This window comes from Egretta garzetta, unplaced genomic scaffold (genome assembly GCF_000687185.1).
Source record: "Egretta garzetta isolate BGI_Z169 unplaced genomic scaffold, ASM68718v1 scaffold95, whole genome shotgun sequence".
NCBI lineage: Eukaryota > Metazoa > Chordata > Aves > Pelecaniformes > Ardeidae > Egretta > Egretta garzetta.
Genome location: NW_009259590.1, coordinates 617225 through 638454, shown reverse-complemented (window position 1 = coordinate 638454; position 21230 = coordinate 617225). Strand labels below are relative to the sequence as shown.

At 43.8% G+C, this 21230-nt stretch overlaps 1 protein-coding gene across 1 annotated transcript in view; it reads left to right on the top strand.

Annotated features, from left to right (window-relative positions):
• Positions 1-21230, top strand: part of SYT16 (synaptotagmin 16) — a 48066-nt gene that overhangs the window by 12900 nt on the left and 13936 nt on the right. The window contains exons 4-5 of the mRNA XM_009638014.2: positions 16464-16720; positions 20615-21058. Of these exons, the coding sequence (XP_009636309.1) occupies positions 16464-16720; positions 20615-21058 (701 nt within the window). The remainder of the gene's footprint in view (positions 1-16463; positions 16721-20614; positions 21059-21230) is intronic.

The window sequence follows — 21230 nt, the reverse complement described above, 5'->3', positions numbered from 1 at the left end:
ACCCTTGGCCATTTTTCTCTGTCAGCAATATCTAAAGCCAGCTGGATGACTTTCACCTCTGCAAACTGACTCGATTCACCTTCTCCTTCAGCAGTTTCTGTGACTTGTTGTGTAGGACTCCATACAGCAGCTTTCCACCTCCGATGCTTTCCCACAAGATGACAGGACCCACTGGTGAACAGGGCATATTGCTTCTCATTTTCTGGCAATTTATTATATGGTGGGGCCCCTTCAGCATGCACCGCCTCCTCCTCTGGCAATATTCTGAAATCTTTGCCTTCTGGCCAGTCCATGATCACTTCAAAGATTCCTGGGCAACTGGGGGTTCCTATTTGAGTCTGTTGTGTGATCAGTGTGACACGCTTAGCGCAACTCAGTTGCATGATGTGTAGAGGGGACCATCCCCTTGAACATCCAGCCCAGCACTGGCAGTCAGGGCGCCAGGAGGAGCTGTGCTTCAGTACCAACCATTTCTGAAGCAGCTTGAAGCTTGAACCCCTTCATTGGCTGCCAATCTCTCTTTTTCGGCTGGAGTATAGTGGGCCTCAGGTCCTCTGTATTCCTGACTCCAAAACCCTAGGGGTTGACCTCGAGCCTCCCCTGGGGCTTTCTGCCAGAGGCTCCAGGTAGGGCCGTTCTCCCCAGCTGCCGTGTAGAGCACGTTTTACATCTTGCCCTGCCTGGACTGGCCCAAGTATTACTGCATGAACTATCTTCTGTTTAATTTGTTCAAAGGCTTGTTGTTGCTCTGAGTCCCATTTGAAATCGTTCTTTTTCCAGGTCACTTGATAGAGAGGGTTTGCGATCAGACTGCAATTTGGCAAATGCATTCTCCAAAAACATACAGTGCCTAAGACAGCTTGTGTTTCATGTTTGCTAGTTGATGGGGACATAGCTGTTATTTTGTTGATCACATGCATTGGGATCTGACAACGTCCATCTTGCCATTTTATTCCTACAAACTGGGTCTCCTGTGCAGGTCCCTTGACATTTGTTTTATGGCAAAACCAGCTTTCAGAAGGATTTGGACTATTTTCTTCCCTTTCTCAAAAATTTCTTCTGCTATATTGCCCACATTGGGTGCCAAAAAGGACTGTCGTGGTTTAACCCCAGTCAGCAACTAAGCACCATGCAGCTGCTTGCTTACCCTTCCCCCACCATGGTGGGATGGGGGAGAGAAACATGGGTGAGTGGGTGGTAGTAAAACCCATGGGTTGAGATAAAGACAGTTTAATAGGACAGAAAAGGAAGAGAAAATAGTAATAACAATGATAAAAGAATATACAAAACCAGTGATGCACAGTGCAGTTGCTCACCACCTACTGACCGATGGCCAGCCCATCCCCAAGCAGCGATCACTGCCTCCTGGCCAGCTCCCCCAGTTTCTATACTGAGCATGACGCCATATGGTGTGGAATAGCCCCTCAGGCAGTTTGGGTCAGCTGTCCTGGCTGTGACCTCTCCCAGCTTCTTGTGCACCTGGCAGAGCATGGGAAGCTGAAAAGTCCTTGGCCAGTATAAACACTGTTTAGCAACAACTGAACCATCAGTGTGTTATCACGTTATCATCATGCAAAATCCAAAACACCGCACCTTATCAGCTACTAGGAAGAAAATTAACTCTATCCCAGCTGAAACCAGGGCTGGAGGCTTCATCAGTAACTATTTGTAGACCAACATGACTGACTTGTACCCAGTCGTAAACCAATCCGTAGCAAAATCCGTAGAAAATCCTTTCTAATGACCGTGAAAATAGCTGATGCTCTCATGGCTTCATCACCCTACCTAGAAGTTCCCTGGTGTTCAGGCGGGTGCTCCCCTGTCTAGAGAGCTCAGTATCCATGTGAGATGAAGCATCCCTGGAGGGACTTATTGCTCTGGGCATGAGCACTTGCCCACGCATGCTGGGCACTTGGAGACATTTCTCTCCTCAGGCTGAGAGATTCAAGCTCATATGGTCTATACATAGCAGCATAATCTGCGTGGAAGTATTTTCCAGCAAATAGCATGAGATTTGTGGTGCTGGAGAGAATGCCCTGAATTTGGATTAATGAGAGCGCTGAGGTTTGCTGAAGCTCTATGTCGCAGGGTCAATTTTGGGGTCTAGACTTATTGCCATAAATAATGTAGCTATAAAACCATTGGGCCTGAGGGTGCAGTTTTGCAATTGTCAGTTGATATAAAACTGCAGCTGAGATATATTTGTCCTTCCCTGATCACGCAGTTGTGCTACCTCCCATGTCTGGCCTCATGAGCGTGCCACTGTGTGGTGAATTGGACCAGCTCGTGGCTTCAGCTGAGAGTTACCAGCCCCTTCCCTGGTACTTTTGAATCGGGTGAGTTGGCCACATGATCACTAAAACTGAAACAAGGGGAAGAGGGGAATGGAAGGAGGACAGGATTATCCTTTTTGGGTGACAGCTTGGGTCCTTGAACGCGTGTGAGTCTTGTTGCACCACATCCTCTCCCACTGCTGCTGCTGAAATCTGTGATTTTCCCAGGAGTGCCATGGAAACGGTGGTGTTACAGCAGCGGTAGAGGGGGGCTGTGGTGAATCAACCCTCTGGTAGCAAACAGGAAGTTTCAATTAGAAAAATCAGAGGGAAAATAAATATCTGCCTTGTTGCAGTGCAGTTGTTATCTGCAGCAACCCCAAACAAAATATCTTTGCGAGGGAGTTGATTTCCACCCTGTTAATCAGCAAACAAAGACTTGTGGGTGTGAAGCTGATGGTTACAGCGCTGGGTGCTACACATGGTGTGTAATCAGCGTGCGTACGCTGGGTCTGGCGGGTTGTGAGCGTGGGGTAGCAAAACTGCGCTTTAAGGAGGAGCAGGACTCAATGTCCCGGGTTTCCTGGGCATTTCCTTGGCCAGGTTGATTTCTGCTAGGTGGAAGGCCATTTTCTGGAAGATGCTAGTGCCAATTCAGAGAAACTTCCTTAAATGTAATGGAAAGAGCTTATAAAGCCACTACTCCCTTGCATTAGAAGGAGAAGCGCGTATCCAAGCCAAGCAAACAAGTAGAAGAGGCAATTGATGGGGAATCAGAAGGAGTTCAACCTATCGTGGTACGAAAGCTACCAGGAAAACTGTCATATATGTAATGCTTATAAAGTGAAAATTATTTTTTGTTGTAAAGAAAGGGACAGTGTTTTCTAACTCGTTGGCCACCAGGATCTAGCAGTTTCTTTAGTTTCCGAGTCCATGAGCGTTTACAGCCCCACACCCCAGAGCATACACAGCTACACCTGTGCCCCGCGGCATCCCCAGCGTAGACACAGCATCTGCTGACAAAAGGTGCTTTTCTACCTCTACAGCTGCATCTTTTCTTCAAGCAGCCTAACCTGAGCTGGCAAAGGGGTGTAGGCTGACTCACAGATGTAACTGCATCCACACCAGGGTTTTTCCTGGCTTCGCTGTGTCTCCTACAGTGTGTAATCTCTTTTTTTCTTTTTTTTTTTTTTTTTTTTTCCCCCCTCCCTCACTTCTCCACAAATCCTGGGCCTGTGATAATAAAACCCAATAGCATAAATGAAGCCTGACTCATGTGTACTCCACATGTAAAATGTAAAGTAGGTGATTGGGAAAATCAGGGATGATTGTGCTTCTGCTTCTTGGCTGCCATTTCCTTTAGCTATGGAAGAACCTTAGGCAGCAAAGTGAGAGTCAGTTTGAAGCTGAATCCAATGTTCCTATTTTTAAAATCCAAATTTGGGAGTAAGAAAAAAGCAACAGGAACAGATGTTGATTTTCCTGCTGTTTTCTGTGGGCAGTTCTCTATTTCTTTGCACAGCAGTGTGCAGAATTGGAGTTTATTGCTCTGACTGCTGTATTGTTCAGCTATGGAGGTGCTCGGTGGTCAGAGCCAAATAATGACTTGTTTCTGATTACTCTTTGACTTTTTTTGTTTGCTTTTTCTTCTTTTTGTTGGAAATGTCCCCTGGTATGAAAGCTGCCAGGCTGTGATTCTCTCTGCCTGCATCACATGCAAACACCCAAGTGTGTCCGCCTCGGAGAGCTCCCAGTTGGTTTGGTCATGGGGTGAGGACAGATGAAGAGGCAGAGATTGATGTGTTGCAAAAGCAGGACGCTGTCACTTGTCACCCAGCGAAGAGGAGTGGACCTTATGTTTACCACTGGGCACTAAATAGCTCCCTGGTTGGTATACCTACCAGAAAAGACAAAACTGCATGGGCCTGGGTGCAAGGAGAGAGCCCAGGTGAAGGCTGCCTTCTGTTAGTACACGACCGGTTGGTGTTAGTGGTGCATGGTCACTGCACACAGTCTCTGTGTCCATAGTGGCATGTGTAGAAACGTGGGTTTGCTGTATCACAGCACATTCTCTGTCAGTTTTAAGTACATTTGAGGTCTAGGGGGGATGTTTTGATTGTGTTTCTGTATCTCCATTGTACCTCCAAATGGTTTTGAGCATAAATGAAGGCATGGGGTACTCTCCTCCCTAGTCAAACCTATAAATCAGATAGTTGCGTTACTTTGTACTTTCATTTGAACTGCCAGTTCAAATGCTGAAAAAGGTTGACAGCAAGAGTGAGAAGGTGACTCCAGATTGAAGACACTCCAAATCAGAGCTGTAGTTGCATGGGAATTGGTAGTAGCAACTCTGTGTGTTGCTAAATGTTCCCTTTTCAAAACGTTCCCCCTTTTTTCTGGGAAGCATTAACATATCCATTCTTTGCAGCAGGCCTTTCCAGTTTTCCAAAAGAAAATCCCTTTTCTTTCTGTGTGTAGTTCTGGGTTTTGCTGAGTTAGGAGCTGCTGCAGACCCTGTTTCTCTGTGTCATCCCGATCATGAAAATTTTAAGGCCAGGCCTATGTGACTGCTTCTATAACAGCAAAGAACACAGCACAGAGCGCTCCTGGGATCCTCTGAGTGTATGCATTATGTATAGATGTGCTGATACTGTCTTTGGTTATATGATCAAATACAGTTTTTTTGTATAGGACTTCTGCTTCCTTCAGGGCTTGGTGATGCTCCCATTGAAGCTCTCACTGAATTCCATAAAGCAGACTCAAAATCTTTAAGAAGAAATTGGACACACAAGGGCAGCATTAAATGTATAGGGAAGCAAAAATTTGGCATTTGCAAACTTTTCATTGTTCAGTCAAAATGATTGTTGTTTGTTTGTTTGTTTTTTTAACGTGCAGGCAGACAGGATGCGTGTAATACATCTGTATTTTATACCTACACTATGTATTTTATTCAGTAATTTTTTTTCTTGGATAAGCTTTGAGCAAATGCTAAGTTCTTCTTTATACTTGTTAACAGTGCAGAGAATTCTTGAATTATTTATCTCATGCATTTTAGCTTAGTGTGTTTGGATGCCTGTAGGCTAACTTTGTAACTGGTTGGGTGTTTGAAATTTCTGAGTAAATAGTGGTAGGTTGAAATACCTTGCCAGAAAAAGAGGTCACCCTCCTTCCTCCCTCCACTGTCTCCTCTGGGGAAAAGAAAAAAGAAATCCCACGTGTCTCCTTAAGAGTGGTGGGAAGTTGATTTGTAAAACAGATGCTGCATAGAAGTAATTGAGTTGAAGTTACTGGAAATATGTATATGCTACACAACATCTGCAGATCTCGAGATGCATTCATTATCTTTCCAGAATTTAGATTGTAATTATGGGTCCTTTATTTACGTTTCCATGGTGATACAGAAAATGTTTCCCCCGTGTCCTTTCCTAATCAGGAATGGTGAACATTTTTTCTCTCCCCTGGGTAAAGTTAGTTTTATTAATACAGAGATATTAAGTTGACATGGAGCTGTCTGCTGCTCAGGCAGAGATTCAGCAGCAGACGTATCAAGCGTTTGCTACAGATTCCCCAGTGCCACCGTTTAATTAGCCTCTACGCTTCCAAGTGCTGGTAAGAAATAGCATCCTGTGTCATAACAAGTGATGCAGTCATGCTTCGGGGATTTGTAAAGTTGAAGGCAAAGTCAAGCGGCCAATAATACATTGAAGTGGGCCAAACTCCTCCCCTCCATCCCATCGCCCTTCCCCTTCTGTCCTAGAAAAAGGGCTCTGCTCTGCTCTGCAGGGAGTTGCACACAGGTCACCCAGGGAGAGCCCTTACAGGAGCGCTCCAGGAGGGCTGGATCCATGTGGCCTTTGCAGAATTCCTTATAATAACCAGAACTGTACACTACGCTGATGCACATTTGTTTAAGTATACAGCCTCATGCCCGAGGACCCAGGTTTTTAATGTTACAGTTATTTTAGAAAATGGTGAAAGATATGGCTTAATTGCTAAAGAGAATATTTTCCTCAGGGTTTTTGGCAAGCTGTTTGAGTGAAAAATGGACTTTTGTTTAAACTGGAATAATTTTTATTTTTTTATCTTAAATACTCAAAAGATATACTCATAAAAATGGGATTTGCCATCGTTTGCAGAGCATTTAAATTAATTTTGTAGAGCTTGCATGAGCTGCAGGTAGTGAATTGACAACACAGTTGGCTGAAATGGAATGTTTAGTTTTATGTGTTTCGATTGTTTGGATAGATCGTAGCACATTTAGGCCATAGGGTTGTTACATCTTAAAACAATTTTTATTTTAAAAAGCTCAAAGAAACTTATTTTTGACAGCTTACATAAAAATAATCAATTTTTATAGCTGGTCACTGACCATTTACAAACTAATGTCTAAAACTTTTTTTTCATTTTTATCAGAATAGGTACACTTAGCTTTTTTCCTCCAGTGGAGAGCAATTTTCTAGAAGGAACAGCAGGCTTATTGTCAAACTGTGGCAAATCAGACCAGAGGGTCAGATCTGCCAGCGTGGAGGCATGGAGGAAGCCAGCTTCTGCTGGGCTGGTGGTGGGAGCCGCTTGCTTGGGTACTGCCAGCTTCCTTGCTGCTGTCCCTTCTGCCTGAGGAGTCGAGTGCTGTCTTCTGTGCAGCAGCAGGTAAATTTACGGAGCCGTGACAGCAGTTGTCATCAAGTTTATACTGCAGGTTTTTAATAGACCTAAGACGGTGTGTAAAAGCAGGATCTGGTTTCCCCACCTGTAGCCGTGTGATTACCGTAAGGGAAGATTTGAGGTGAAAAAAGGTGCTTTCCCCCCCGCAAACCGGGCAGTGTCACTGAGGAAGCTGCCCTCCACCCGTCGGTCTGCAGTGCCCATTTGTTCAGCTGCTCGGGTTTGCCATGGTAATTATCAAAGCGAGTCTTGGCAACCGTATCATCCACTTCATGCTGAAGAGCAAGCAGCGGACCGACCACACTCGGCAGCTGGCTTGTTCACACACGTGTGTGCAAACACGCACGTACACGCCAACTGCCTGTCGTCCCCGCTGCTCCCTTCTCTGCGCACGTCGGTGGGTCAAAAAGTCCTGCTGTTGTGATTCCTTGATGCTGATGGCAGGGAAATCGGCAAGATGCCTCTGCATTTTCATCCTGACAGAGCAAGGCCAAGTATATACAGCATGTATTGAACCCTTCTTCCCCCATGTGGCAGGTATTCACGCACTAATGAGGGTGCAGTCATCTCGTATTCAAAGCACGTGTTGGGAGCAGGAGGGGAAGGCACTCACAGGGACGTGCTCAAATGCATATCTTCACTTTTAAAGGTTACAATTTACATTGGTCTCCCAAGTTCCTCTGCTGCATCGCTCTCCCAATTCCCTCGGCTGCTGGCAGATGGAGTCAGCAGGGCCTGTTAGCCACGTGCCATATTTACGTGCTCATGGTGTTCCCCAGAGCAGGTTACGTCTGAGTTGCTTTTACTGCACAAAAGAAGTTCCCTCTCCACCTTAGCAGAAGCCGAAGGGGAATGGAAGCATGACCAAGTTTTCAAGTCCTTTGGTTACTACTTTGTCTTTGCACATGCTAATGATTTTACGAGTGGGTCTTTATGTGTGTTGTGGCTCACTTTGTGTTCTGCTATGTTAAATATCTTTTTTTTTTTTTTATATATATATAGGGTAATGTGCAGAGTTGGGCAAGGTCTAATAATATGTAAATGTTGCTGATACAATACGACATTCACAGGCTTTCTGGAGGTTGAAGAAGCAGGTGATTCTCAAGTTAATTCCCAGGGCCTCCCTAAACCCTGGATGCCCTTTTTCTCCCCAGAAGGTCCATCTGAGAGCTAGAAGTGTGCCGTGCCATCTGGCTTCTTGGCCAAGGGCAGCAGACTGTCTAAAGCCCAAGTTGTGTTTTTCTCCCAGTGAATGGTTACGGGGAGGATGAAGAACAGACAGTGTCTTCAGGTAGCAATGATGAGGAGATTAAGCAGTTTGAGATCTCTGTGTCATGCTCACGAAGTTTTTGATCAGAAGTATCTGAGAAAGCAACGCCAGCAGGGGTGGAGCATAGACTCAAATTCAACTGTTTGCTCTCCAGCCATGAGGAGTACAGTACAGGGGTACCTGAATCCAAAGGTGCTGTTCGCATGAAATAGGATTAAAGAAGTCAGAGTCTTCAAGTTCTGTAGCCTCAATAGAGAAAGGTTCTTTTGCTGTGGAGAACAAGTTCTGAATCTTGCTTTCTTTTTTTACTAAATTTGGTTGCCTTATTGGTTACCTGCAGCTCATTTCTAAAATACTTAGTGATAAAGCCAGCTTCCTTGCTGCTGTCCCTTCTGCCTGAGGAGTCGAGTGCTGTCTTCTGTGCAGCAGCAGGTAAATTTACGGAGCCATGACAGCAGTTGTCATCAAGTTTATACTGCAGGTTTTTAATAGACCTAAGACGGTGTGTAAAAGCAGGATCTGGTTTCCCCACCTGTAGCCGTGTGATTACCGTAAGGGAAGATTTGAGGTGAAAAAAGGTGCTTTCCCCCCCGCAAACCGGGCAGTGTCACTGAGGAAGCTGCCCTCCACCCGTCGGTCTGCAGTGCCCATTTGTTCAGCTGCTCGGGTTTGCCATGGTAATTATCAAAGCGAGTCTTGGCAACCGTATCATCCACTTCATGCTGAAGAGCAAGCAGCGGACCGACCACACTCGGCAGCTGGCTTGTTCACACACGTGTGTGCAAACACGCACGTACACGCCAACTGCCTGTCGTCCCCGCTGCTCCCTTCTCTGCGCACGTCGGTGGGTCAAAAAGTCCTGCTGTTGTGATTCCTTGATGCTGATGGCAGGGAAATCGGCAAGATGCCTCTGCATTTTCATCCTGACAGAGCAAGGCCAAGTATATACAGCATGTATTGAACCCTTCTTCCCCCATGTGGCAGGTATTCACGCACTAATGAGGGTGCAGTCATCTCGTATTCAAAGCACGTGTTGGGAGCAGGAGGGGAAGGCACTCACAGGGACGTGCTCAAATGCATATCTTCACTTTTAAAGGTTACAATTTACATTGGTCTCCCAAGTTCCTCTGCTGCTGGCAGATGGAGTCAGCAGTGCCTGTTAGCCACGTGCCATATTTACGTGCTCATGGTGTTCCCCAGAGCAGGTTACGTCTGAGTTGCTTTTACTGCACAAAAGAAGTTCCCTCTCCACCTTAGCAGAAGCCGAAGGGGAATGGAAGCATGACCAAGTTTTCAAGTCCTTTGGTTACTACTTTGTCTTTGCACATGCTAATGATTTTACGAGTGGGTCTTTATGTGTGTTGTGGCTCACTTTGTGTTCTGCTATGTTAAATATCTTTTTTTTTTTTTTATATATATATAGGGTAATGTGCAGAGTTGGGCAAGGTCTAATAATATGTAAATGTTGCTGATACAATACGACATTCACAGGCTTTCTGGAGGTTGAAGAAGCAGGTGATTCTCAAGTTAATTCCCAGGGCCTCCCTAAACCCTGGATGCCCTTTTTCTCCCCAGAAGGTCCATCTGAGAGCTAGAAGTGTGCCGTGCCATCTGGCTTCTTGGCCAAGGGCAGCAGACTGTCTAAAGCCCAAGTTGTGTTTTTCTCCCAGTGAATGGTTACGGGGAGGATGAAGAACAGACAGTGTCTTCAGGTAGCAATGATGAGGAGATTAAGCAGTTTGAGATCTCTGTGTCATGCTCACGAAGTTTTTGATCAGAAGTATCTGAGAAAGCAACGCCAGCAGGGGTGGAGCATAGACTCAAATTCAACTGTTTGCTCTCCAGCCATGAGGAGTACAGTACAGGGGTACCTGAATCCAAAGGTGCTGTTCGCATGAAATAGGATTAAAGAAGTCAGAGTCTTCAAGTTCTGTAGCCTCAATAGAGAAAGGTTCTTTTGCTGTGGAGAACAAGTTCTGAATCTTGCTTTCTTTTTTTACTAAATTTGGTTGCCTTATTGGTTACCTGCAGCTCATTTCTAAAATACTTAGTGGGAAGAGTCTGGATCTAAGCCCTGCTGAAGTCCATGAAGATCTTTCCATTAACTGTATATCTTTTGAATTCTGGCTCCTAATCCACAGGGATTTTCATGGATTTTATTGCCAATTTTGCCAGAGTAAAGACTGCAAGACTTCATTCTAATTATTTTTAGTCTGTGCCACTTAAGTAATTTCTTTAGCAAGCCTTTTAGCAGAAGTTGAATGTCTCCTTTTGTAACAGCTTTGCAAACACAAGGTGAACAATGAATGAATTATGCTGTATCATTTGCCAGCACATACGCCAAATGTCAGACAATGACAGAAAGTAAAAATTTATGGCACAGAAGGGAAGGATTTTATGATCTTCTATGGACTAATGTAATGACTCTTTTATACAAACAGAGATGAAATGCATTTAAAAATGTAGCTACTTAGAAAATTGGCCTGAACACATTCTAAAATCTGGAGAAGTTCATTAGAGGGAAGAGCTGTGAAAGTGCCCTTTGGTTTTCGTTCCATTAAATGTTTTGATTTCGACATACAATTGCTTGATTTTGATGTATCCTCTGATTAGAGTGATCATTTCAAGATACGGCTTTCCATCAAACTCTTCTTCTGGCACAACCCAGTGCAGAGTTGCTCTTACTTTTCGGAGGTAATGTTAATATTGTTTAAATAGCTGTTCGGAAACTACGTGAAACCAGATGTTGAAGCCTGCATTCACTAAGACATTTGGTTTTCTGCCCCGTTCCTCACTAAGCTCAAGATTAGACGGTTCGTTACAAACAAATGCCTATAAATCAGTCCTGGGGTATGTCAGGTCTCCTTCAGACTCAGAGAGGCTTCTGAGGCATGCAGAGCAGCTGTTACGGGGTGTACAGCAATAGTTACACGTGCCCACAGCTCCCAGTATGAGATGCTTGTTTGGGAAAAAAGCTGAGGGGTTGGGGTAAATCCCAGATAACCCCCCACACTGCTACCCCCCACTTGCTGGTCCAAAAACTCGGTGTGTGTGAGAGTCCATTTTGGTCCTAGCTGGTGCCGTGATCATAAAACACAGAAAGGTTTGTGCGTGTAAAGCCATTGTTGTGTCCTGACGCTGTATCAAACGCTGTTTCAGCTGAGCAGATCCTCTGGACCTTTTTGGGTGGGAGGGATGAAGAATCTTCCGAAAGTGCTGAGTTCAGATTGGGATTATGGCACTTTCAGACCTTCTTTAGACTCTGCCCAAGACTTGTATTCTCCTTGTGTTCTCTTAACAGACCTTTTACTCATACAACTGGTAGTTTTCTTTTCTCACAGAATCGGAAATCTCTAGCAAACTTAGGCATACAGCAAAGTTGAGCATCTTGGAGAGCCCTGAATAGCTTCTCTCCCACTCAGCCTTGACATACGGCAAAGCCTTCTCGCATCATGTTCTTCCGTGAGATTTTCCCTGACCTTCTGTTTCCGTTATCCATGTCATGACAGTCTGCACTTTGGACTTGTCTAGCTTTAACTTTTCACCTGTGAAAAATCTTTGTAGTAACCTAAATAGAGCTTGGAAAGAAGAGTGCACGCTGCAGGAAGAAGTGTTTGGAGGATGCTCTGGGGAGCTGATCGGCTTGGATGCCAGCTCTGCCCACAGCCTCTCTGCAAATCACCCTGTTAATAAAGAGCCTATTTTAGTCCTGGAAACATGGAGTCTCCTCAGGCTATTACCCAGCATGTGGTAAATTAAACAATCTTGGCCTGATTGCATAATGTCACTTGAAATTTAAGATCCTTTTTCTCTTTAACCCTTAAAATTTACAAGCCATTTTTGTTTAGATTTATTGTAATTAGATAATGAGTCCGCTCCTTTGAGGCTCTTCTAGGAAGTTTTTTAGCACTTTTTGATGGCTAATGTCGAAATAACCAGGGGCAGAGGCGCTGCTTGGTCTCCCTGCGTCTGGTTTGGTTCAGCGCACAGGAGCACCGTGGTGCAGGGGTACTGCAGAGAGGCTTGAAACTGGGGCTGTAGCAAGGGCCAGGTAAGAGGGTTATTGCCATAGGGGGACAAAGTGCCTCAGGCCCACCAACTCATATCTCTGCTGCTGTTATTGTCTTCTAGGAAGAGGGGTTTGAAAATCACTGCGAGAAGCTAGGAGGATTTCAAGTCCAGAAGTAACCTAGAGCATACCAAAATCCTTTCCTCCTCTGGACCATATTTAAACAGGTTCTTAACTTTCAGCATGCGTTTGCATACAGTCTAGAAGACGGGATCAAATTTCTTTCATTTTTCGACAATCACAAAGAAAAGACATGGTTTTTCTTGTAAAAGCACAGGGATTCACTGCAGTCCACAGAGCAAACGTCACCTCATTTAGCACAGGTAACAGGCACACATTAAACTCTTTATCTCAATGTTCCTTGCTGGTCAATGAACTATGTAGTGTTAATTTAGCAAGATCTACTGGGCTCCATCTTTCAACTCTGGCAGTGTGTTTTAGGAATGGATGATGCCTCTCAGGACATTTCTTTAGCACATTGTAATGCTCCATAGAACTGGGAGATTGTGTATCATTGAAAAAGAAGAAATACACTGTAGGATAACCAGGCTGTTTACCTGCCAATGTGAGGGGGGACTTCACAGTATTTTCCAGCCTGATTTTCAGTGTTCGATGTGCTGAGCTTTCCCTGTATCTTTGGAGACATGCTTCCATGTCCCAGTACCTGTTGGAGTTCTATTTGGAGGTGATGCTCATCCTCTCATCTGACAAAAGTCACGGTTTCTTCATAGCCAGTTCTCTTCAAATACAGACTTTCCTGATCTGTTGGTGATTTCTGTTCCCCAGTATTCCCCTTGCCTCCTTCTTGGCTTGTGGGCGCATGTGACACAACAGGGAAAGGTTGGGGACAGGACTGGAAAAAACCAGCACTCTTTTAGTGTACAGTGCTATCTGCCCTTAATTTCAGAACTGGCTGCTATTGCTCTGCAGGGACTCTTGGCTAATTAAAGTTCAGATAGTTAGGTAACGCTGTCTCAATGTACATCCCTGATGCTGTGCTGTTTATTCATGTCAGGTATTCATAAGACAGTTGACATTTTCTTCCTTAAAGATCTCTCAAGTAAATTACAGGCATTTTACTGCTCTGACCTTTTCCTTTACATGAAGAACTTCTGTTTTGACCATTTTTTGTGAATATAATCATAGAATCACAGAACAGTTTAGGTTGAAAAAGACCTTTAAGATCATCGAGTCCAGCCATTAATAATGTGAGACCATTAATAATGTTAAAACGGATGTAATTGGAGAGGTGTAGTTGTTCTAGCCTGTATAGTTGGGCTATTACCTGTAATGATCCTCTAATACTGGTATTTATAAGTGATTATCTCTTACCAAACTACTTTAAATTTGAAGAAAAAGCCAGACTGTTTCACTAAATGGTTTTGGTGAATCACCTTTTCCCTTCCTTTCCCTGAGTACTACATTTGCTTTCCTAACACATTCATTTTGTGCCTGAGTCTTGGAGAGATGGTTTGCTCTATTAATATATTTCTGGAGTTCTCCTGTTATGAATAGCCTTTTATGGCTTTAATGTAGTTTTTGAAAATTCCTCTATTATTGATCTAGATATTATCCCAGCAGGAGTTAAAACCACAAGACAATTGTGTGAGGATAATTTCTTACTACAGTAGCATTTTATTCTGAAAGCCTGCTGTGTGGTGTGTGCTTTGATGGATGACCCACTGTTTAAAATGTGTATTAGACATTGGCTTGCTAATTAAATGCCTTAAGGAGTGCCTGTACCCATTCAGTCTCAGTAAATTTGCGGAATTTCTGTTATTTTATTTCTTGCTTACATTCTTATGTTTACTTCTTTCTGTTTTCTGACTTTGTAGAAAAACACGGGACTAATGACAAAAAATCAAATTACTTTCTACCCTCACTCAAGAGTTTCAGCTCAGGTCAGAGGCGAGACGATGAGGGTTCTTGCTTTCAGGACTAGGTCTGCCAGGTGGGAGGATGAGGAGGAGGAGAGGTGGGGTTTGCATTTCAGAAGGGAATGAGAAGAGCACTCACCTGGAATTTGAGAGATCTGAATTTGGATCCCTCTTTCCTCCTGAAGGACCATTTCCCACGTCTCAGAAGAGGACCATAATTATAAAGCTGTGAGGTGTTCTCAGACTTCTCTGTTGAAGTGCCTGTGCTTGAAGCATTTTACTGGGAGGGAGAGGGTGAGACCATTCATAGCTGAAGAAAGGGGATAAAGTTACTCTCCTAATCTCTGAGCTGTTAAATTGAAAGAGCAGCCAAGGAGAGGAGCAAGGACTTCTGCACACCTCCAGGAAATGTTTCCTGACTATAATCCCCATTCCCCTTGTTGGTTTTGGTTTTGGCTTCAAGTTTGGGATTTTTTTTGGTGGAGCACGTATGAATCAGAAATAGCATATTTGCTGCTAAGGCCAAACATAGAATTTCTTCTACTCAGAAAGTTTTGGGCTTCTTGTTCTAGACAGAGGGATGTGTAGAAAATCATAGAATGGCTTGGGTTGGAAGGGACTTTTAAAAATCATTTAGTCCAACGCCCCTGCCATGATCAGGTTGCAAAAAACCCCATCCAACCTGATTTTGAACAGTTGCCTCAGGACCCTGGGGTGCATCTCATCACGTCCCATGGACTTGTGTATGTTCAGGTCCCTCAAAGGGTCTCGAACCTGATCATCTACAATTGGTGGGACTTCATTTCTCCAGTTCCCTACCTTGAGATTCAGGAGCTCGAGAGATGTGGGATGAGGAATTGCCGGTGAAAACTTAGGCAAAAAAATGGTTGGGTATCTCAGCCGCCTTCATGTCAGTTGTCACCAGGTTCCCTGTTCATTTATTGGACGGGGAATAAAAACATTGATTCATCTAAACCAAAGCAAACTATTAAATGCAGTCATTAATACTATTTTTTTAAAGATTTGAGTTGGAGACCAAATTTGAAAAAATGATTGTGCCATAGTAATGACCTTCTTGAGAACAAACCTGCAGGTTTGAGAACAAACAAGCAGGTGGCCCTGCTTGTGCAGGGGGGTGGACAAGATGACCTCTAGAGGTCCCTTCCAATCTCAACCATTCTGTGAAGCCTTTAAACTCCAAATAACTGTGTTTGCAAAGGAAGTAATTTTGTTTTCATTAGTGTCATCAGCTGTCTGGAAACACAACTTGTTTTCTTTCACTGTAACTGCTCCTTGCTTATTTGAAACAGATGAAGGCAGAATCTAGCTCTTTGTGTTCCTAAAGCAAGGCCTGGCATCAGATGTATCCCTGGTTTTCTCCTAAAAGTGCTTGCAGAACACATTCAAGGCCAAATCATTGTGTAATTTTCACCTGTGTGAAACATGACATGTCATTATCTGTGTTGCTCCTCCCAGAGAGCTCTCACTGATGCCTTCAAGTAGAGAAAAGTTCCCTGTGTTCAAAATAGACTTCAGTGACAACAGAGAAGAAATCTGTGGTCTGAACCAAAGAAGATTACTTAATTCTCAGTACTGAACCTTACTTTAGCCCATGGAGTAGGTGTGTAGGATTAGATGAAATAGAACTAATAAAAGCAGGCAGGAAATTAGGCAACATATTTCCCCTCAGGTGCCCTTGGGATAGTTTAGCCCAAACATGGGATTTGGAGATTCCTAGTTGGCTTATGGGGCTGGTGATGTGCACCCATGCTCTCAGGGATGGGTGGTAGGGTCGCGGTGGCACTCTGTTACCTCCACGAAACTCCTTTCCTCACCAGCACCATTCCCTTCAGGGCAATGCTAACTCCTGTCCTTTCCTCCTCCTCCTCCTGCACAGAAGGAAATTGCTGATACCTGTTCATCAGGCCTCTATGCTATTCTTTTCTGTAATTTGACCTGTGTTTTCATGGAAGTGATTGCTTTCGGGCCGCAAAGCAGCCCCAAGGCACTTGAATAACCCAGAGACTCCATTGACAATTGCATTTGGTGGTTAGCTTCTTCAGGTAAAGGCAACCAGTTTCTCAGTTCAGGATGGGGTGAGAAGCAGCCATGGCCACTCAATGAAATGTTGATTTATACAGGATTTGTTATTTTGTAAGTTCAATGCTGCAGTACTCAGAAGTAGAAACTGCCTCTTGCATACACTGGAGATGAGGGGAAAAAGAAAGAAGAGAAAGACACATTTGGGTGACAGAGTGGGAGGAATTTATTCTAATCCCTCTGAAATTATTTTCTTGCTAAAAATTTAGATCTGGATGGACTAAGCCAACTGAGTTACCAAGACAACCTGTCTTACCGTGAAGATGACCATGTATCTGTTGATTCAAGAACAACAATTGAGAGTAGGGGTGCTGGGCAGCAAAAAGAGCCTAGGATGGAGACCAGCATTGCTGATGGCGTTAACCGGCAAGCCACAGAAGGACGTTTGGAAATAGAGACAGCATTTACCAACCAGGGATTTGAAGTAAATGATGCTACTGACAGCTCATCAACTTGGAGCCCTGAGGTATGGTGAATTGTCATTTATTACACATGGTGTAAGCTTTTGAAGGATATTGGGGCCAAAAAATGTTAGGGGAGAAATGAAAAGGAAAATTAGTCAGCACAGCACAAGATAATGGTGCTCTGGTGTGCATGAGCATACCCCTCTCTCTATGTGTTTCCCCTTTATCTTGTATTTACCTCTTGCTACTAACACTCATCCAGAGAAGCTACTAACACTCATCCAGAGAAGCTGGTTTATTGCTTGATTTCTGACTGCAATCTTTGAACTGAAATTGGAGCCATTAGCTGCCTGGCAGCATTTACTGTCATTTAGCAATGACCCAGGGCTTCCTTAGTGGCTGTATGTTCAGGGTGTGTGTCTAGGGACATGGTGTGTGGTCACTGGGTCGGATCTGTGCCTCTTTTTCCGGGAGGTTTCAATGGCTTAGATGATGGGAAGCATCTGGAAAGATGGAGGCAACTGGTAGGGGTGGCCCCTGACTTGGCCAAGTGGCCATCACTCTGGTCCCCATTGATAGCAGGCATCCTTCTAGGGAAGGAGAGAGCCTGAGAGCTCCTCTACTTTGCCTCAGTTCTGTGCCTTTAATTTGAAACCTCAAGAAAACATTACAGATTTGAAGACATTGTAAACACCTGATGACTTAGCATCCCCCCTTTCCAGTCTTTCTGCATGATGTGTTGGTTTTCATTATTATTTTACCACAAGATTAAATTTCTGAAAAAATATCAGCCTGCATCAGACATATTAAAAGAACAGCACAAAGGTCATCTTATGCCTGAGTTAAAGGAGACTGTTTTTCAGCTGTGGAAATTAATACCTCCCTCACACTCTGAGCAGCAAGGCTTTGAGGGAAAGGTTCCTTTCCTCAGAGCATGCTGCCTGCAGCCAGCTAAAGAGATGGAGAGCAGCTCCTCGGTGCATATCCTCCAGCCCTAAGGGGTGTTTTGGTTTGCTGCACAGTCCCACAAAATACTACACAACACGTGGGAACCCCACGCAGCGGCAGCCCTGCCCTCTCTTTGCCATGTGCCTCTGACATGCACAGTTTATCTGCCCATCGGAGGCTCATTTCTTCTTTTCCACATGTGATGTCATTGCCATGGTTCACATGTGCCGCAATGTCTCCAGTGTCCTCTTATATTTCTTTGGAATACATCTCTCGTTTTGCCTCTGGTACCTACATTTTAAAAATGCAAAGAATGGTTTAGCATCAGGGGGCAGATATGCCCAAGTCCCAGTTTATTTACTACAAGCAGCTTCTCATCCAAAGGTATTGTGTGGATTAATGAAAGACTTTTTATTGCAGGAACTAAATGTTCTGACATGCCAGAAATGTCCGAGCGCTATTATGCTCCACTCAAAGGACCTCTCTTTAGAGACAAAAATGATAATTTTATGCCCCTGCAGTGGAACCACAAGTACCATTTCAAGCCTTGTCCATAATTAGCTGCTCTTTCAGGTTTCTCTGGCAGAAATGGACTTATTTTGCCTAGTGAAGTGGATATTGGCTGTCCCGAATGACCGGGTTAGACATACAGTATCAGTCAGTATACTTGGCTTGACGTCTCAACAGCTGTGTGCTGGGAAGAGGGAAAGAATGAAATTCAGACGAAGTATCTAAAACGTGCACTTTCCTTGGATTTAAGTGTCTGTGTAACCAATGTGTTCACAGAGGGCTCATAACCCCATCTGAGCTCCGAAAGCCAAGGGGAATTCTGTCCATGAATTCCACAGAAAGAAGATTGAGTGTCCGTAAGCTTTGTGTGCTGAAAACCTGTGCAGGGTTGGGTCCTAGACAGCACAGTTCTCTCTGAACGGGCCAGCCCCTTGAGGTCTCTAACGCTTGGCTGCCCACAGAAAGGTCACTACCAGAGTCTGGCATTTCTCTTTTCCCTCTCTGCCTCTACTTCATGCAGTTTTCTCTGCAGTGGATGTACCCAGAACTATAGTAGCACAATTTGAGATTTCTTGAAATCCAGGTCCTTTCTGTCTGTTCTGTCAAAAAACAGATAGCTGACCTTCGGTCTGCCCTACACGCTGCCAGAAGAGATGCTCAGCACTGTTGGGGCAGGAAAGTGCCTCTTGGGTCTCCATACCTGTGGGTTTAAAATAATCCATGGGAGTTCACGTTTTCCAGCTCAGGCATGTAGACGAAAGCAAAGTTATGCTGCAAGCACAGGTGTCTCCACACTTTAGCAGCAGTTCTCAGATGTGCCTCGATTCCATCTCCTCAATAGCAAATGCAGAGATGAAAGTGGGGAGGGATGAACATGTGGAGGGAAACATAAATCAAGTGCAATCCCATTACGTTTCCTTTTTAGATTATTTCATCAACCAGACAGAAATAACTTGACAGCTACACAGCAGCACTTAGATTTGCATAACATCACATTCTCTCCAGGCAACCTGGCCTGCCTTGCATTTTTGTCTTTGCAGCCTGCTGTTCATACAGAAAGGCATTTTTATGGGCAACCAAGTCATTTTGTGCGCTCTCCAAGCAGTGATTTTTCTCTCTTTGGCATTAGTTCTGCAAGATATATGGCAGCAGGTCTCCATTGCTACTGTGCACACATGGACTTTGGTATTCATGTGCATGAATTCCTTAAACACCTATGAAGATATGAAAAGCCAGAGCTTTGCATGTCATGGCAGATGAATCTGAGCACTTGAGAAGTAGATTGACAAGAATTAGGTATGAATTTTGAGGTTTGTCCAAGGTCTTGTTTGAGGCACATACCACCTTATACGCTTCTGAAGGGAATTACATCAGAAGTCCTATGGCCCATCATCTGTACTCTAAACAGTAAGATTCCTATGTTGAGAAGAATTGTTACTTGAAATGCGAAAGAAGATAAATGTACGAGGAGGAGGGTGACTCAGACTTCTAGTGACAGGCCTTAATTCACCTTCTGTCACTGATCGCTATAGCAACCCCTTTATCACATGAAGCACATTCTAGCTCTAACATAAAAAGGCACTTTTGAACAGAAATGCACACACCCACTCATCAAAAGGTAAGGTGAGCATCCATGGGTTTTGTCTTGTTTTATCAAGAGGATTTTTGTTTTAAAAGTAGGTAAAAGATTGTGTGTGAATTGGTCTGCACCTGTTTTGATTGTTTGTTTTGAATTTTTATTCTGAACGTATTAGTATCTAAACCGAAGAGAAGGAACAGATGTTTCTCTTGGGAGATTGCAAAAGGGAATAAAGAATTAATACGTATTTAATCAGACTGTTCTTCTCTATTAGCATTGCTTTAGCTGTAGGAAAAGTATTGACCTGTAAGGTAGTATCTAGAAATGGAATTTCCATTCTGCAAGAAATTCTGACATGGTGATTTCCCCTCCCATCAAACTGAACATGGTGGTTAATTTTTTTTTTAATTTCCAACTGAACAAAATATCCAGAAAGTCAGCAGGTTTGACTGACTTGTTTGATCTTGGTAATGTAAAAAAATCCATTTTGAAGAAATTCCAGTATATGTTCGAAATAATAGATGAAGTTGTTTTTTTAAAATTAAATTAAACCAAAAAGTTTTATTAATGCCTCAAAACTGACATGAATGAAATTTTGAAAAAAACTTTGTTTAGCTTTTCGCTATGTAGAATTTTTACAAGTTAAGAGTCTCTTGCAAAACACTTAAATATTGATGAAACTTTTTGTTGGAAATGTTTCAACAAGCGCTGTTGCTTACTAGGTTGTATGGGGAGTATTACACAAAATCAGGCAATTAACTAGCACTGGCTTTTCAAGAAACAGTGGGATCCTTACTTTGCAGAGCAACTGCCTACCCTTGCAAGCACAAGTGAGGAGAATATTTTTTTTTAAATAGAGTTGGGATCACAGAGGCAGTTGAACTCCAATGGAGGTTTTACTTCTTCCTTCTCTTTGCAGGAACACAATAAAGTGAACAGCATGCCAGCTCATCATGGTGCTCACGAGCCCATCTGTAAATGTGGTGATCTAGATGTCATCTTCAACTATAAAGCCTCAAGTCAAAAGCTAGTAGTTACTGTCCTGGAGGCCAGGGATATCCCAGACAAAGACCGCAGTGGTGTGAACACCTGGCAAGTGCACACAGTCCTGATGCCTAGCAAGAAACAGAGGGGTAAGACAAGTGTTCAGAGAGGACCTATCCCCATGTTCAAAGATAAAATTACCTTCAGTAAGCTGGAGCCAGAGGAGTTAAGCAGCTATGCCATCCGTTTCCGCCTCTATGCGGTGCACAAGATGATTGGAGAGAAGATGATGGGAGAGCAGTTGTTCTATCTGAGCAACATCAGCCAGGAAGGGGAAGCGAAGGTGACATTGGTCTTGGAGCCAAGGAGTAATCTGAGCGTAAGTTTGATGAAAGAAAGATGGAGTCCCTAAAATTGTTCATCTGGTGCATGGGGACCAGCTATACCTGATATCTTTCATTCAGGGCTATTAGGATGCAACTGGTGAATCTGTCCTACTGTCACTTAAAAAGTTATCAATAAGTGGAAGCATAGGGCATGCCTTCCCTACA